The sequence below is a fragment of the Acartia tonsa genome, chromosome 5 (genome assembly GCF_053477335.1).
Source record: "Acartia tonsa isolate MP-2025a chromosome 5, ASM5347733v1, whole genome shotgun sequence".
Taxonomy (NCBI): Eukaryota; Metazoa; Arthropoda; class Copepoda; order Calanoida; family Acartiidae; genus Acartia; species Acartia tonsa.
In genome coordinates, this window is record NC_137264.1 from 6,152,744 (window position 1) to 6,170,141 (window position 17,398).

Genomic DNA, 17,398 nt, shown 5'->3' on the forward strand with positions numbered 1-17,398 from the left:
TATTTGTTAAAACCAGCGATAAATAACAAACTTTTCTGTCTGCATATTCAAAACTAGCTCAGCTAGTTAGCGGGGCATTGATGCGCAAGTACCCAAAATCAGTAAGAATCTGCTGTATTCGTGCACATTCCCTTTAAGTTAGTCCCCAAAGTCTAAGACTCATTAAAAATTGAATATTCGATCCATTGTCCCCTCCCTTACTCCTTGATAAGTGTTTATGTAAGGAGAGAAAATGCTGAAGTAAGCAAAACTTTTTTTTCTATAGGAAAATCTTTTCAAACTTTTTACAAAGAGATTTTAAGAACCATTATAGACTGTTAACTACACAGTTGTTTTGAAACAGAAGTTTAACTCTCATTGACCAAAGCGATAAGACCTTTATTCTATTTGTCTATGGAATGAATTAAGCTTTTTACTTCATGTTGATATTTGAAATAAATTGAAGTATTTAATCTTCATTTAATAAACAAAAAATATGCGTTCTTAATATAGTAAATTTAAGAAAACTCTGTTTTAAAAGAATTCGATTGTGACGACACTTCCTTTGTGTGTTCAAATATTAAAAATAAAATTTTAATCATATTAACCCTTTGGTGATGGTAATGTGAAAAAAAAATATAATTGAAAAAATCTTTTTAAAATCATTTAAATTTTTAAATATTTACTTCTTTCTTTTAGATAGTAATGGCTGGGGGGGGGGGGGGGATTGATTTATAGAGAAATAGATAAATAGATTTGTACTTATAGAAAACTAGCCAATAGCAAGATAGTTATATCGAGCTAACTCTAGTGTTGCATATAAGCCTGTACAATAGAATAAATTTATGTTTTGACACATTCTTTTAATCATAACTTCCAAATCAAATAAACTGTGAACGTTTTTATTGAATAAAATGTTGCAAAACTTAACCTGGCTAAAGTGAATGGTTATTGAAAAAAATTAGCATCCACCTAATTGTCAACAAATTTTTATTATTTTGTTAAAGTTAACAAAAATATTAAAATATTAAAAAACAATATCATAATAGATATAATTTTAATGAAAATTCCCTTCAATCTATAATAAAAGGCGACACAACCCAATCTTTCCCGTTTTTGTATAATTTTTGAGGAACACGACTCCAGTGACGTCATATTTTTCTTTCCCGAAAAAGGGAAGGGGGGAAAAAAATCTCTTCAAAAGAGATGGGGAAAATCCCCTTTTCTCCCATCTCTTTTTTTCTTCCCCCCTTCCCTTTTTCCGGAAAGAAAAATATGACATAACCGGAGTCGTGTTCCTCAAAAATTATACAAAATCAGGAAAGATTGGGTTGTGTCATAAAAGGCTTTACAAAAATTTTTTTTTGTCTAATTAAATTTTCTATTGGAAAAATGTTCAGATATAATTGGTCTTTCTTTTATTATCTGTTTTAAAAGGTCATATCTACTATATTATTTTTAATAGCGAAGCTACTTTAAGATTCACTTTGTATATCCGTCCGTCAGCCTTTCAGATCGGAACGCTATGGTATGATGTGATTTTCTCATTTGCTATTCAAGATAGACGGCTGGTTGCACAATCTTTGATTCTTGTGTAGAAAACACTATTTGATGGTTTTCAGAGATTTTTTTAGCGGGGTGGGGTGAAATTTAATATATTCTATAAAAAAAATGCTAGTTCTTGAATGGCAAACCCGCAATAATGTATAATGACCAGTACACGTCTTATCCATTAAGATCCCTGTTCGTTTATCTGAAGAAGGGGAGGATGAAAGTTGATAGTTATTTCTCGCAACGGCTTTCCGCGGATATAGAATGTACAATTATGAGATTAAAACTAGTTTTTTTTTTGGCCTGAGGTGCCGAAGGCACCGGCTAAAAAACTGGTTTTAACCTTATGATTGTACATTTTTATATTTGTAGAAAGCTGGATATAATACGATGCTAGACATAGTTTTTTCGTATGGATGAGAACCGGTTCCTATCCACCGGATTCGAATGAATACGAGAAAATCAATTAATTTTTCAAAGTCTTATCCCTCAAATCTCTGGTGTAAATATGATCTGTCTCGACATTCAGTTTCATGGGAAAAACAGGTTTTTTGTTAAGCTTGAGACAATTTTGACACTTCCCTTACGATTTTTAAAAGCCCTTTAATTTCTCTCATAACGTTACGGAAGAACGAATTGACATACTGACAGACAAAATGAATTATTACGTATCTTCGATAGAAAATAAAAAATTACAGAATAATAGTTATTTCTCGCATCGTATTATAAACGGCTTTCCGCGGATATAAAATATACAATTATAAGATTAAACCTAGTTTTATAGCCCCGAGGTGCCGAAGGCACCGGCTAAAAAACTGGTTTTAATCTTATGGTTGTACATTTTTATATTCTTAGGAAACTGGTTATAATACGGTGCTAGACATAGTTTTTTCATATGGATGAGAACCGGTTCCTATCTACCGGATTCGAATAAATACGAGAAAAATGTATTAAAATTTGTGATTGCATATCACTATCCCTTACTAAAGGTTATTCTCATCATAAATTAGATTTGTTTCTCAAGCATGCTTTTAGTTTTAATTTCAACAGGAAGACAGGGTAGGACAATGGTAGATATATTCATTGGTATCACCCCTCAAACTTTTAGTAGGTTATAACTGCCACTGTTCCCTCTCTCTTAAGAAGATGATTAAAGTCCCTCCACAGATTATGACGTCATACGATAGAATAGCCAGTAAACCTAGGTAAAATTTATGCTGGCCTCTCATTGGTTATTCTATCGTATGACGTCATAAGCTGTATAGGGACTTTAATCATCTTCCTCTATTAAGGACATTCAGAGTCAATTATACTGGTACCCTAAGTTTTATAACACTTATAACATAGTTATTATTATCTATAATACAAAGTAGTCTATAATACAAAGTAGCTTGATGTCTGTCCGTCTGTCCGTCTGTCCGTCTGACCGTCTGTCCGTCTGTCTGTCTGTCCCTTAAGATCTCGGTAACCACTGAACCGATTGGATTCTACTCTTCAGGGAATATACCTACTGGTCCTGTGGTGGTTTTAGGCTATTTTCTTGGGGGATGGGACACCCCCAACCCCCCCAAAAATAAAAAAAACCCAACCCCCCCAATTTTTTTTTTTACATTTTTTGTAAAATCTCAGTAACTGCTGATCAAATTGGGCTCTACCCTTCTGGGAATATACCTACTGGTCCTTTGGTGGTTTTAAGCTATTGTCTTGGGGGGTGGGACACCCTAACCCCCCTAAAAATAAGAAAAATCCCCACTTCCAAAATTTTTAATTTTTTAAAATTTTTGTAAACAAAAACCAGTAATTGGGGTGGGGGAACCCCACTGCAACATGGGGCGAAGCCCCCATGAATCCACCCCCCCCCTTCCAAGAAATATTTTTTTTTCAATTTTAATTTTTGTGTATGCGAACAACCTAGGTTTAATTTTTACGAATTGAAATTTTTGTGTATACGGCAAACAACCTGGGATTAATTTGTACAAATTAAAATTTTTGTGCAGAAAGCGCACAACCTGGGTTTAATTTTACCACAGAGTAATTAAACAAAGAATATTTTTTTTGAATATTTCTATTAAGGAGGGTTGACTTCACATAACTATATAGGGCGAAGCCCCTAGAGGCTAGGGGCGAAGCCGCTAGTAATTATATATTATAATTATAATTAGGGTCGGTCCGTCCGTCCGTACGTCCGTCCGAGATAGATAGCTTTTATTCGGTAATTTAGATATGTTAGAATTGTCCTATCAATTTCAAACTTTGCATGATGTTTCCTGTAGTAGTTAGGTTGGATTTAGAAAGCGTAGCAACTCTATAAACATTACCAGAATGTCCGTATGTCCATTTGAAACATGTTGATTTTTCTACTTTTTTAACAACAAATTTTTATGTGATCTAATTATCCGTTTGATCTGATTTTTGGTATTTTGATTCCTGGAACAACAAAGAACAATATTACAAGCAAAGCAACTCTATAGTCATGTCGTAAAAATGTAAGTATGTCCAAAAACATTATCCTGAATCAAGCAGTTTTTCAAAAAATTTACTTACAATTTTGCTTCGACTCTAATACTTTTATATTCTGATTATTCAGTTTAGACACTATACAAGTGTAAATGTCCGTTTGTCCTACCGTTTCAGTGCTTCGCTTTTATGGATGTTTTCATCCTTGTTTGGTTAGCTTTAGGGAAAAATTTACGATTGTAAAATGTTTTTAAAACTATGTGTGTAATTAAATATTTGGCAAGAGATTAATTTTTCTTTCATTTTTAGATCCATGCGTTTCTGAATTAAATTAAAAAATAAAATTTCCATTATGGAAAAATGAGCCCCCCCCCAAAAAAAAATCAATGTGGGATCAACTTTGACCCCCCTTCTTTCAAGTGCTCCTAGAGGCCTCTAGAGCCTAACAGTACTATTGTATAAAATAAGAACAACTGAACCAATTGAGTTCTCCCTTTTAGGAAATCTTTTGGGATGGTTTCAGGTTATTTTATCCTCTTCCTCACCCTTTCGAATATAGAAATCATAAATACCAGGGATGAACCCCCTAGTGAGAAAATAAACAGATATATAAAGCTTTTAGAGTAACTTCGTTGCGATATAAAATAGTTGAATGTGTACTAATGAAGTATGAAAACATACAACAATGGTTATCATTTTGTAATATCTAGTAGATTCTCCAATATTTAAACTTGTATACCAATATCCCACCCACCCTTTATTTATTTTAAACTCCTAGTCTGTCCATTAGTCTGTAACGAAAAGGTCTCATCGTCTAATGATATAGCCTCAGGTAAATCAATCTTTTACAATTTTAAAGCTGAAAGTCTAAACCTTACCCTAAGAAGACAATCCAACCTTAGTTATAGAGAAGCCTTCGCTACAAATAGACTAAGACATCAGGGAGGAAGGGGACATTGGGCTGTTTATTTCCCTAGTCCCCAAAGTCTAACAATAATATTTTCTTATTCGTTTGCTTGACAAGATGGAATCTTTTATTGAATTTTCATAAATTGTTCATTTAGTTAAGTATACAAACCTTTCATTGGGGATGTACATCAATTTATCGGCCATTGTCTTATCCCTGTAGATCCCTGCTTATACCTTGTAAATAAACAATAAGAAATGTCATGCAATGAATGTAAAGAATCAAAAAGAAATATACATATGTGTATTGTGTATCCTATTCTGTAAAGTATTGTCAATTGTAAGATCTCACTAACCACTGAACTGATATTTTTTTCCATCTTAAGAAAACTTTACATAAGTTCCGGGATGGTTCGATTATTTTAGATAAACTCCTCCATCGATTACAGGGCCATAGAGGCTACTTGAGGAAGATTAACTTAACGTCTATTTTCCTATCCCTGTGGCCTTGCTTATCACAATGTATAGAAACAAGGATGACAACATTCATAAAAGCGAAGTGCTGAAACGGTAGGACAAACGGACATTAATACTTGTATAGTGTCAGAACTGAATAATCAGAATATAAATGAATAAGAGTCAAAGCAAAATTGTGAGTAAATTTGTTGAAAAACTTTTTGATACAGGATAATGCTTATGGACATACTTACATTTTTAGGACTTGATTATAGAGTTGCTTTGCTTATAATATTGTACTTTGTTGTCCCATGAATTAGTATACCTAAAATCAGAACATTCGGATAATTAGATCACATAAAAAATTTTGGTAAAAAAGTAAAAAATTCAACATGTTTAAAATGGACGTACGGACATTCTGGTAATGATTATAGAGTTGCTACGCTTTCTAAATCATACCTAACTACTACAGGAATCACCATACAAAGTTTGAAATCGATAGGACAATTCTAACATGCCTAAATTAACGAAAAAAGCTATCTGTCTCAGACGTCCGTACGGACGGGCTTACGGACGTACGGACCTACCCTAATTATAGAAAAGCTTCGCTTTTAAAAATACGTATAGAAAATAATCTAATTGAGTGTAACATAATCCCCAGAGCATTTATTATTATTATTATTATACATTATTTTTCCTCAATAATTCCCAATTGGTGTATAATTTTTATTGATCAATGGATGTTTATTAATCGTTAATTAATATAAGAATGCTTGGAAATGAAAGCTTTGTCGTTTGTTATGGGACAGCCGAAAGTGTCATGTGTGACGTCACATAAAATTACGTCTATTATCCATGTCTTTTTTAGAGGTTTCCTTTCTCACTTCTCCGTACATTCTTCCTTTTTATACGTATTTTTATGACGTTCCACCTGACACTTTCCGCTTTCCCTTTGTTATTATCCAAATTTGTTCTCATATCTTATACTAGTGGCTACGCCACTAGAGGCCTCTAGTGACACTTTAAAGTTTTTTGTTTAAGTCTCTACGTTAACTCTTTATGTTGCGTTCAAGTCCCCAAATATTTATTTTTTTCGATTTTTTTGTGATTTCTCTTGGGAGGGTGGTTATACCCTCCCCCAAAATAGTTATAAACCATCCCGGAACCTATGAGAAGCTACCCTGTTAAGGAGAACCCGATAGGTTTTGCAATAAGCTGGATCCTTCGATACAAACCAACAGTCAGGCATCTTGTTACTCATAAGGATTGCTGTGTTTCTCATATACAAATTTGCCTTAATTTTCAATGTTATAAATTTTAATTTTGTCAGGGAGACTCGAGCCCGATGCACCAGTGTCTGCAAAATCCTGAGAAATTTGATGGTCAGGTAATGTCCTTTAAATTTGTTAAATGTCCGTTAAAACTGAATCTTTTTATAGTGCTTATAACATTGGTCAATTTAAACGTACACTGGCCTGTTATTAGTAATTTATTCTGTACATTGGTCTATCATTGGTTAATTTGTCTAGTATGATGTCATTTTTTATGGGAACTCTAAAGAACTTCGTTAAAACGATTATAATGATGTTGTTAAATGCTGTGTTTTAGTCTAAATTAGAAACAATATTAATAAAAGTTCAAAAACATAACTTTTGACAGCTATTTAAATGGTCTATTAAAACTATCGTAGAAGAAAAATATATGCAAAGATCCATAAATATAGCTCTAAAATATAAAAGTAAGTAGTAGGTGGTAGTTTTCAATAAGTCGTGACATATTTTATCAAACAAATTGTGAACTAACCAATAAAATTTAAATTCTTGAAGCAGACATAGTCTTCTGAACTTCCTATGTCGAGTGCTATATTTGCATTACAAATTAAAATCAGGAAGCATATATGTATTATTGTGTGTAGGTACGAAGAGAGGGATGTATTTGTGTCCAGAGAACACCTGGAGGATCTGCAGGACCGGCTCAATATGCCTCCACCCCTTCCTCTACCACTGGTTTTCCTACATGGAAATCTTCTTGGGGTAAGATTTGTTAGATGCAGTAAATGGTACCTATTGCTGCTATGTCAGGTACATTGCTAGCAAGAGTAAGCTCATTATAAAGGTTATAAAAAAAACTTAAACATATTTCAATGCAAAGTAGGTATTTCCAGACAAAGGTCGCGCGGTTAAAAAAGTAACATATGATACCCATTTTTTTTCTCCTCCAAATAAAATACAATAAAATGTACTCATTGGAATGAGATCTACTACAAATATAAGAATAAAAATTTATGTTTTTGATTGCAATTTTCTTCAAGTGTAACCAACTCGAGAAATAAATTTGCGTTTTAAGCGGTTGTGGGGGGAGGGGGGCAACACTTTTTAGTAAATACGACCTTTTTATCTGTCCCCTAAATATTATTTTAAAGTTTAACTTGTTGTCTATACCTTATTCTTATATTTGATTGAAAAGGATTTTAAAATCGTGTCAAAGATACTTTTTTTGTCCTCTTTTCAAGAGTTATTCATTCAATAAAAAATATAATATACACGTCTTTTCAATGGAAAGTGCGTGTTTCTCTTTCATTGATTAAGCTAATGAAACAAGAATATCTTTTTTAGTAAGTGCCACAATTTGAGTTAAAGAAGCCCTTGAAAGTGTCATGAGTGACGACAAAACAAATACGTCTATGTAAATCCATCTATTTTTTAAAGGTTTCCTTTTACACTTCTTCTCTCATCCCTCCTATTTAGACGTATTATTATGACGTCACACAAGACTCTTTCCAGTGCTTCTGGAGAAAAAATTCATATAGATATAAGAAGGCTTTACCTTTTTAGACGGTTAGCAACATACCTAATTATCATAGGATTTACCATTAAGGGATTATATTATTTTTAATCAAGCGGCAAAATAACCAAAATAATACGTTCAAAATGAAGTAGCAGACTGTCTTGTAATGTTTATATTGGATGCTTCGCTCTTGGAAAGAATGAAGAATATGTATCTAGTGCAGCTTACGGTGAAATGTTCCTGGTAACGATTATCTCCAAAAATCTATGAACTTTAAAGGCTGCTAGATGCCAAACAGCTGAACGCACTTGACCTGTCATCATAGACGTCCAAGGGGGGGTAATGGGGCGATTACCCCCCCCCCCAAACAATTTTGGGGGGTTAAATACCCCTCCCCAAAAATAAAAAATATCTGATGAAAAAAAAATTTGTGCGCTTCGCGCGCATTTTTAATACTAAATATTTAATAAAATTTAAATTACCCCTCCCCCCAAAAAAGCGAATTACCCCCCCTTAAAAAAAATTTTACCCCCCCCCCCAAAATAAATAGCTTGGACGTCTATGCCTGACATCACATCATTTAAGCGGCAAATAACCTGTAATAGCCAAGATCCAATAATGCACAAAGGGAAAGCTTTTTCGAAGAAAAAAAACATAAAATAAAGTATTTTACGCGCATTTATGTGTACTGCAAGATAACTGTGCAATTGCATTATTGAGAAATAACTATTCAGATTATTTGAAGACCTTTTTTTGTCGGTAAAATTATGTGCGAGCACAATCTACATGTTTCACCGTTAGGCCGTTAACATATTATAAAGTTCAATAAGATATTTTGAGATATCTAGAACCACCGTGAACTGCACTAGATCCAAGAATATCATAATTTTGTAATCACTTTTCAATAATCAATGAATACAAAAATTTGAAATAAAGTGAAAGGTTAATAGGATAAAAAATGTATAAGTATAAATTACTACTTGTCTAAAGTGGTGGGGACCTTTTCGTCTGGCTGATATTCAAAGACCCAATTGAAAGTCCCCAACGAGAGAACAGTTACATATAGTTCGTGTCCCTATACTGTTACTTCATGAGATTATCAGGTGAAACCATAACAGTAATAACGATGGTTTTATAACAACACTAACGGCTAAACTCCTTGCCTTCTAAAGCATTTCTGTTTGAAGAGGAACTGAAGAGAGAGAAAAATAGCCCAAAACCATCATGGGGCGTATGTGATCCTTGTCTTTAATGGAGCATGGCTAGGAGTTGGTGTCCTTATAAAGAACTAGGTATAGGATGTTGCACCAGATTTTCATGTGCTCTAATGCAGCTGGCTAAACACAACGATACCCCACACCTACCCCTTTCTTTCTACTGGATAAATAAAATGATCAATAAATGAGAATTATTGTAGCAACCTACATTGACGACATATTTTCTCCTGTCAATTTATCCACGTCTTCTTCTATATTCATTTATGTACTAAGTAATTTTAGAGGAATTGGCCTAATAATTACACTTCTTGTGTCTATCTATTTATTTTTCATTTTCCTATTCCTGTGTAACTGTAGACTCACATCAGATTAAATAGAAATTAAGAGTTCAATTCTAAAGAAAAAAAATTATAAAAACTTCTTTAAAACGGCTCAACAATTAAGATAATTGAAAAAATTACTGTTAACTATGGCAGATAGAAAGTAAGATGGCTTATTTTTTACATAGGGGCAAGTTAGGTTATATTTAGTACTGTGTAGCAAGCCTATTTGCCCTGTAGGGTTATGGCCCCCGCAGGGCATTAGGGAAAAAACAATCCCCGCTTTTTTTTTCCAAAAAATAAGGGGCAGGGTTTCAATGAAAGTGTTAAAAGTATTTTTGATATAAAAGAAATTGTAAACACCCTGACTATAAATATGCTTTGCTTAACAATATACCCATTCGTTTTAGGAATCTATATTTCAAAACGAATCATTAATTAACAAAGTACAAATGTATTTTTATACCTTATATTGAATAAAGAAAAATATTGTAACGGAATAATTAATGTTTCATTAACAAATAAATTACTTACAAACATGCATTGCAAGGAAATAGGGATGGTTAAATAAAGGATAAATATATACCCCCCCCCCCCACTCCCACCCTTTAGTGGCAAAAGGAAATGATCTTTCTATCTTTCTTAAGATATTTATCTTTTATAGACCTTCCCTTATTTCTAACCTTTAATTAAACAAACATGATTGGACTTACTCAATATTATTTACAGTAGCAAAGCTACTCTTTAATTTTAACAAATTTTAGTCAGTTCCCGTCGCGTCAGAAACGCATTTCCGACTGATGGACAAAAATGAATTGTTAAAGAGTAGCTTCGTTTCTAGAAGAAGAAAAATATATTATACTTCCAAAAATTATTTCTTAATGTTGAATGGGTAAAAAGTCAATCAAAAATCAGCCATGTGACATAAAAATAAGGGATCATCCATCTCTTTTTGAGGGGTTTTCTTTCCCACTTCTTTTCTCGTCTCCCTCATTTTTTTTATGACGTCACGTGGCTGATTTTTGAGTGACTTTCTCCACTTACCTTAATGTTTAAAGTATATTGTAATTTTTTTAAGGACTAAAAGTTTGAAATACATTTTAAACTGATAATGAAATTGTTCTTGTTCGATATTACATCTTAATCTAGAAATGGTTTATGTACATTACATATTTATATTATTTCATAAGTCTTTATAATTATGTATTTATAAAAATACAACGTATTTATAATTACAAAATAAAACGTTTTCAAAAAATTTCTTTTTGAAAACGTACCTTGGTGCTATTTGTCGACTACATGTTGATTGAAAGTGGCCATGGCTGACTTTATATCGATATGCAGTTATAAGAGCAAAATTGCCTGAAACTTGAACCGACAATTTGCCTAAAATTCATCCTTAATAATAAAAAGTATAAATGGGTTTTACTTTTCAGGGAAGCTTTTAATATCTTCGGATGATTTATATGCTATTCTATTAACCACAACTAAAGGCTAGGGGCAAACGCTACTGGTGTAATTTAAAGTCCTACCCTTAATTGAAAAAAAACCTTTTTATGGTTGTTGTTGTAGTATATAGTTAATCGATCAAATGTTACTCTAAAGTTTAAAATTATAAAACTTTTTATGACCAGGGTTGAAGTAGACATTGTGCTGTTTAATACACTAGTACCCAAAGTTTTATAAATATTTTGGGTACTTTTACTAAATTTTGATTGGTTGATTCTGAATTAGCAGTGTCCAAAAGATTCGTCCAATACTTTTAATCTACGAAAGGATAATCTTGTATATTCTCATTGGAGATGACTATCAATTTATCGTCCATTGTCATATCCCTTAATATCTCTGTTTTTGACCCTTTATGAACCCAGCCTATATCATAAATAAATGAAACAAGGATGACAACATCCATAAAAGCGAAGCACTGAAACGGTAGGACAAACGGATATTAACACTTGTCTAGTGTCTGTACTGAATAATCAGAATATAAAAGTATCGAAAGAGTCGAATCAAAATTGTAAGTAAATTTGTTGAAAAACTGCTTGATACAGGATAATGTTTTGGACATACTTACATTTTTAGGATTGGATTATAGAGTTGCTTTGCTTCTACTATTGTTCTTTGTTGTCCCAGGAATCAATATACCAAAAATCAGATCAAACGGATAATTAGATCATATAAAAATTTGTTGTTAAAAAAGTAGAAAAATCAACATGTTTAAAATACACATACGGACATTCTGGTAATGATTATAGAGTTGCTACGCTTTCTAAATCGTACCTAACTACTACAGGAATCATCATGCAAAGTTTGAAATCGATAGGACAATTTTAACATGCCTAAATTAACGAATAAAAGCTATCTATCTCGGACGGACGTACGGACGGACGGACCGACCCTAATTATAGAAAAGCTTCGCTTTTAAAAAGAATTTAGTATTTTTTTTGGCTCATGTGGTCAATAATAATACAGTTTGTCTCATAAAATTTAACATTACAGAATTTTTAATTAAAATAGATTTTTTTTCTGAATTACTCTTGCCTTTTTCTTCCATTTCTCATTTTCATATAACAGTTTTAATTGATTAGATATTTATTTTATATGAATATTTTTAAAAGCGAAGCTTTTCTATAATTAGTGTTGGTCCGTCCGTTACGGTTAGCTCTTTTCGGTAACAAGTTAGAATTATCCTATCCATTTCCAACTTTAAATGCTGATTCCTGTAACAGTTAGGTTAAAGCGCAGCAACTCTATAATCGTTACCAGTCCGTACGTCCATTTAAAACAAGTTGATGTTTTACAGTATAAAGTATTTAAACAGTTTTGCAACAAATTTGCTTACAATTTTGTATAGAATTAGGCATAAATGTTCTGCTTTTTTAGTTCTGACACTCTACAAGTGTTAATGTTCGCTTGTCCTAGCTTCCATTTCAGAGCTTCGCTTTTATGGATGTTGTCATCCTTGTTTGGTTAGAAATTTTATTATACACAATTCAAAGGAAAATTTCATTTTTTGTCATTCTTTCATTCAAAATATCTTTCAACGATTAGTGTTTCTTCTTGATTGGAAAATTTGTTAAAAAAATAATTCTTTTACAAACTTTTTTAAAGTTTTAAAAGAATGATTAAATTTGATGAAGTTTTTAAATTTTTTTTAATAGAAATAATAAAAATTTCCGTTTAGTAAATAAAACATAAAAAATGAAATTTCCAGACGGATAAATTATAATCACCGCTGCAAAGTCAGATGCTTAACATTAGTTTTTAGACAAGAAAGATTGCCTGTTACTTAAGAAATTACATATTAATACCATACAAAGTAAACACTTGCGTCGTGCACTTGTGTTAGTGCCTTGGACCTAATACAGTAGCATTTTTGTTGTATACTTCATTCGTAAGAGGATAAAGTCACTCAAAAATCAGCCACGTGACGTCATAAAATAAGGGATCATCCAACTCTTTTTTAGGGGTTTTCTTTTTAACTTCTCCCTCATTTTTATGACATCACGTGGCTGATTTTTGAGTGACTTTCTCCCCCTACCTTCATTCTTTATTTTTTTAAGTTTGAATATCACAGTATAAGAATTATTAAAGCAAGACTATTTTCATGATTCCATTTACCTAAACCTAAGAACCCATAATAATAAATTGTAAATACAGAGTAGGTACATAGTAATGGATAGGTATATCTAACAATTATTTTTATTCAGGATTGTGGAGGAATAGAAAGATTGAATGAAACTGGTGAACTTAAAAATATAGTCAATAGTTTTAAGGTAATATCTCGATGATTTTTAGAATCTTTTAATATGATTTTGCTTTTATACAAGGATGAAATGCTGTGGCCAAGTAACAGGCCATCTTGTATTGCTTTCAGACTAAGGCCTTCACTTTATACCAGCTTATACCAACAACGAAATTAATTCGGAAAAATCACGAAACCTATACATAATTTTCAACTGACATTGGGGGGCAACACTAAGTAGAAATGACGACCTTTTTATCTGCCCCCCAATTATTGTTTTAGATATATTTTGCTTGTTGGTTATACCTTATTCCTTACGTTATACAACTGATCTAGATTAACCAACTCTCATATAACAAATTAATATTATTACTCATATTCAGTTGTAGGACCCTACAATCAACAAATTTTGTTGTAGGACCCTGAGGCATGGCGTAACACCTGCCGTAAATGTGGTGGCTTTTGTGTTGTTCCCTGTCACATGTGTTATGGAAGCAAAAAGTCGTCTTACAAGTCATTCCCCGCCCGCACACAGGTAATGCATAGAAAGGCAGGAATGGAACCCAGTAGGGTTCACAGCTCCCCGCAGATGAAATTGGCCTGAAATACTTGCAAACTTATGCACTACTAGCGGCTACGCGCCTAGAAGACTCCAGGAGCATTTAAGGTGGAGGAAGGGGGATGGGTCGACTCCTCCCCATTTTTATTTAAGATTTAGAAAGAAAAGGAAAAAAAATTTTTTTTTTTTTTGGGGTGGGGGCGGGGGTCAATTTTATTACAAGGGTAAGATATCCTCCCCCCAAATAATTAAAAACCTTTCCTGGACCTTAAGAAGCTTCGCTGTAAAGGAGAACGATAGCGGTTCAGCGGGATTTATTGTCCATCATATCCTTTAGACCTAGCTTACAGAGCTTAAAATTACCCAAAATTCTATGTATTACATTGTACATATATTTTAAATCAAATCAAGTGAAGAAATAAACTTACACACTCTGTAATTCAAGTAGGGAGGGGACAATGGGCAATTAATTCAATTTTAGAGTTCTAACTCAATATCTTCAAAACCAGATATATATGGAAAATTCCAAAAATTTAGATTTAGCAATCTTTATTAGATTTGTATAATAAGAAATTATTAAACACTGAAAGAAAAGTATTCAACATTAGGTTATCCTGTCTTATTTTCCTGTGAATAGTCTGTAATTTATCATAAAAGGTATGACCTTAGAACTGGCAGTTTCTTACAAAATAATACCATAATTGGGGTTTGTTTTCATGTTTGACAAAAGGGGTTGATTAGAATGGATAGTTACAGAAGTATCACAGTAGAATTTCGGGTTTATCCAACCCATTCTTAGAAGAAATAAAAATCAAAATAAACTTGTTTTGATTTTTTTCAAATAGTCTGCTAGTATTTGTAATATTGGTTAGTTCAGTAAGAGTCGTCTGCTTTGGGAATAATTATTTTAGCGGCATTCTTTGCGCTGGTACCCAAAGTCTTTGAAATTTGCCCAAATTATAATAGTTGCATGTCTTCTTGTTCTCAAAGTCCAAGACTGTGAGAAATATGAATTTTAGATCCATTGTCCCCTCTCCTCCCTGAATTCAAGTGCCATCATTACATATCTTGAAATCTTTCATTACGCACAAACTTTAAAACAAGGATATTTATTTTCATAATTAGCTCAGCCATAACGTGCTACCAATATTTTAATGAACATTAAAAGATGTACATAAAGAGACAATTAAACAATAATAGAGGAAAATAGATTTGGATTTTAATAAATATTTGAATAATAAACAAATAACCTAAAAATTAAATAATGTATAATGTATGTGACTCCGTGTGACATATGGATCGATGTCTAATATAGAATAGTAACGCTATACTTAAATTACCAAAACTAACTTTTATTACAAAGTCAAGAGGTTTTTTTATGTATTTTTAATACAGATAAGTGTTCATTAAAATTGTGCCATCAGATTAAAAAAGAGATTGTGGTAATTTAGAAAAAAACACTAATCCTTATATAAAAGTAACAGAATGTCTGTCTGTCTGTACCGAAATATCTTGGTAACCGCTAAACCGAAATGCACAGTGTAGCTTTTAATAAATACTGGTAAGGTTAAGACCTATTTTGGGGGAGGGCACAACCACTCTCCTAAAAAAATCACCACCAAAAAAAAACTTTTTTTCTTTTTTTCTAAAACTAAAATTGTAATTAGTACTCCAAGAATTCTCTAGGGGCGTAGTTTTGAAATAAAGACAGATTATTAAGATCGGTTACAACTACCAAGTAGTCCGAGAAAATACAAAAATAAAGGACAAAAAAACACCAAATAATGCTTATAACAGTTAAACTAATATTTGAATTTAAATTTATCTTTGTTTTGTGTTTTTAAGTAAATAAACCTATTCAAGAAACTAAGTGTATTCTCACTTCCAATCTCAGTGTGCATCTGAACCCGAACTTCAGAAAATCAGAGCTTCATACATCCATGTACACTAAATTTGCCTGTAATTGAAAGATCTTGTAAATATTTGTTTACTAGCATTTCGTTAGACTTTTAAGAATTAAAATAAGAAATAACTGTAATACACTGACCTAATTTTCATGTAACAGATTTGGAGGATTAAATTTGATGTTTTCGTAACCTTTTATTTCAATTAATTATACATGAAGTTTCTTTTATCTTTCCATTCAATTAAGTAAAACATAAAATACTATTGAATACGAAACTATGAATTTGTTAAAGTAAAACAGGGATATAGAGATAGGTTAATAGAAGATTTTTTTCCTTAAGAATATTTAAAAATTTTATTATTATATTATTATTCAATATTTAAACTGCAGTGGTGTGCATACAGTTGTAATAAATTCATGAAACATTTTTTAGACTTTTGTCAAAATTAGAAAGCTGGACTGGGATATTCCATGGTTCACCCCTCTTATGAAGTTAAATAAAAGAGAAACTTTTAAAAACCCACACTCATAGACTTTCAAGGGTGGGTGTAAAGGTGTGTTTACCCCTCTTAAACGCAGGAAGAATCCCTCATTTTAACCCCCTCTAAATTTTTAAAGATTTCATTATTACTCAGCTCCCCACAACCCTTTAAAACTTTTAAAATTTTGGGAGCCTGGACCCCCTATAAGAAATAGATCATTAGTTAAACTATCAGTGTGATTTTTATGGACAGACAGACAAGACAGATACTCTACTACTCTTTTTATGCAGGGTCAGTGAGAATAAATATATTATTTCATTAAAAAAAACAGTTTTAAAAATTCAGTCAAATCAATCATATTAAGAACTAAATTAAATTGATTTTTTTGGAATATTTTGAAAATGCTATTGCAAATAAATTTTTTATGTATAATTTTTAAAGAGCTTTTATATATTTTCAATATCAATTCTAGAAAAATGAAATTGTTTTCTGAAATGAGATAGATTTCTGTTTAAAGCATTTATTTATTTATAAATTCACTTTTAATGTATTAAATTTATACAAATTGAATAAAATTATTAAAATAAGGTGGATTCAAAGATAAAATTATAAATTGTGGTAAATTACATAAAATGCATTTGCTTGAAAAGCACACTGTCTACTACTTAAAAAAATTTATTAGAAGTATTTCTAAAAGGTGGTAAAAAGTATGTTTAAGACAGGAAAATGAAGCAAGGTCTTGAAGGATGCTGTGCTGTCTGTAATGGATATAGAAGACATGGATATAGTGACTAGGATTTTTTTTGGCTTCGAGTTAGGTTGCTAATATAATTCTCAGCAATTGGTCAATATGTTCCTCTATGGTCAGGGGATCGGATGTGGTAAAGGAATAGTGGGATATCGTTTTATAGAATTTTAAATAGTGATTAAGTGGCACAAACTAGCAGTATCTCATATCAGCTAATAATCTTAGACTACATAAGTAATCACTTTGTTTGTCATAAATTGGGGTGTGTATCGACTTATTCACTGT

General features: G+C 32.0%; 1 protein-coding gene across 1 annotated transcript in view; it reads left to right on the plus strand.

Moving 5' to 3' along the window:
* Positions 1 to 17,398, plus strand: part of LOC145319911 (uncharacterized) — a 64,247-nt gene that overhangs the window by 46,081 nt on the left and 768 nt on the right. Inside the window, exons 15-18 of the mRNA XM_080162313.1 lie at positions 6,680 to 6,736; positions 7,265 to 7,382; positions 13,384 to 13,449; positions 13,837 to 13,953. Of these exons, the coding sequence (XP_080018439.1) occupies positions 6,680 to 6,736; positions 7,265 to 7,382; positions 13,384 to 13,449; positions 13,837 to 13,953 (358 nt within the window). The remainder of the gene's footprint in view (positions 1 to 6,679; positions 6,737 to 7,264; positions 7,383 to 13,383; positions 13,450 to 13,836; positions 13,954 to 17,398) is intronic.